General features: G+C 33.8%; 1 protein-coding gene across 2 annotated transcripts in view; it reads left to right on the forward strand.

The window, feature by feature from the left end:
• Nucleotides 1-960, forward strand: part of LOC107582301 (activin receptor type-2A-like) — a 23,394-nt gene that overhangs the window by 14,567 nt on the left and 7,867 nt on the right. Inside the window, exon 5 of one of the 2 annotated variants that reach the window (XM_016268067.1) lies at nucleotides 733-756. The exons of the other annotated variant lie outside the window; for it this stretch is intronic. Coding sequence (XP_016123553.1) covers nucleotides 733-756 — 24 coding nt within the window. The remainder of the gene's footprint in view (nucleotides 1-732; nucleotides 757-960) is intronic. 2 annotated transcript variants of the gene reach the window in all.

Consider the following 960-nt stretch of genomic DNA (forward strand, 5'->3'; position numbering starts at 1 on the left):
TATATATATATATATATATATATATATATATATATATATTGAGTTTTAGTTTTTAGTTTTAGTTTATTAAGTTTTAGTTATTTTAGTGATTCAACTTTAAATGAAAATGAGAAATGTTGCCTTGGCAACTAGTTAAAATAAAAAAGTTTAGAGGTTTTTATACATATATTTTTTACTTTTATGTCAGATAATGTTTATTTCATTTAAGTAATAAAGATGTTTTTATGGTTTTAGTTTTAACTCAAGTAATCTTGTTTTGAGAAAGTTTCGATGTTTGTACTGGAAAACAAGACAAAATGACAAAATAAGGAAATATTTGTCACAGTGTTTCGCTAGCTTGTTTCTACCCACATTTTCTTACTCCAGAGGGATTGATCGAGCAACATTCAAATCTCAGTACTTTTTATTATTATTGTCATATTACAGACATTTATACACCAGAAAGAATAAATCTGTTAATCTGAATGATTCATGCCATCCCAGAAATCTCTATAAAATACATTTTTAACAATCTTCATGTTGTGTACCGAGTCAAAGCATTGTGATTGGTCCATATAAACCAGCGCTGAGATTTGATTGGTTGTAACGTACCATTTCCATGTGAGTGTCTCATTGTGGCCCATGAGAATCCATCATATGTTGTCATCAGTGTTTAGAGCTCATTCTTCCTCACATCCCAGCGCTTGTGTGTGTGCTAGAAACAGTAAAACCCCTATGTTCCTCTCTTGCTAGCACGCCTTTCATATCATGATAGAGGTAAGAGCTTCTTTCACTCTCACGGTCTCCCATCATGCCCTGCTGATGCTTTAGTTCTCATCCCGTCATGAGTTTGTGATGCAGTCACTGTGGTCTGCATATGGGCTCTTTATTTCTTTCTTTCCAGTGTGCATGGATTATTATTTGTGTTCTCCTGCATCAGACGCTGTGTGTGTGTGTGTGTGTGTGTGTGTGTGTGTGTGT

The sequence above is a fragment of the Sinocyclocheilus grahami genome, unplaced genomic scaffold, assembly GCF_001515645.1.
Source record: "Sinocyclocheilus grahami isolate Dianchi unplaced genomic scaffold, SAMN03320097.WGS_v1.1 scaffold43.1, whole genome shotgun sequence".
NCBI lineage: Eukaryota > Metazoa > Chordata > Actinopteri > Cypriniformes > Cyprinidae > Sinocyclocheilus > Sinocyclocheilus grahami.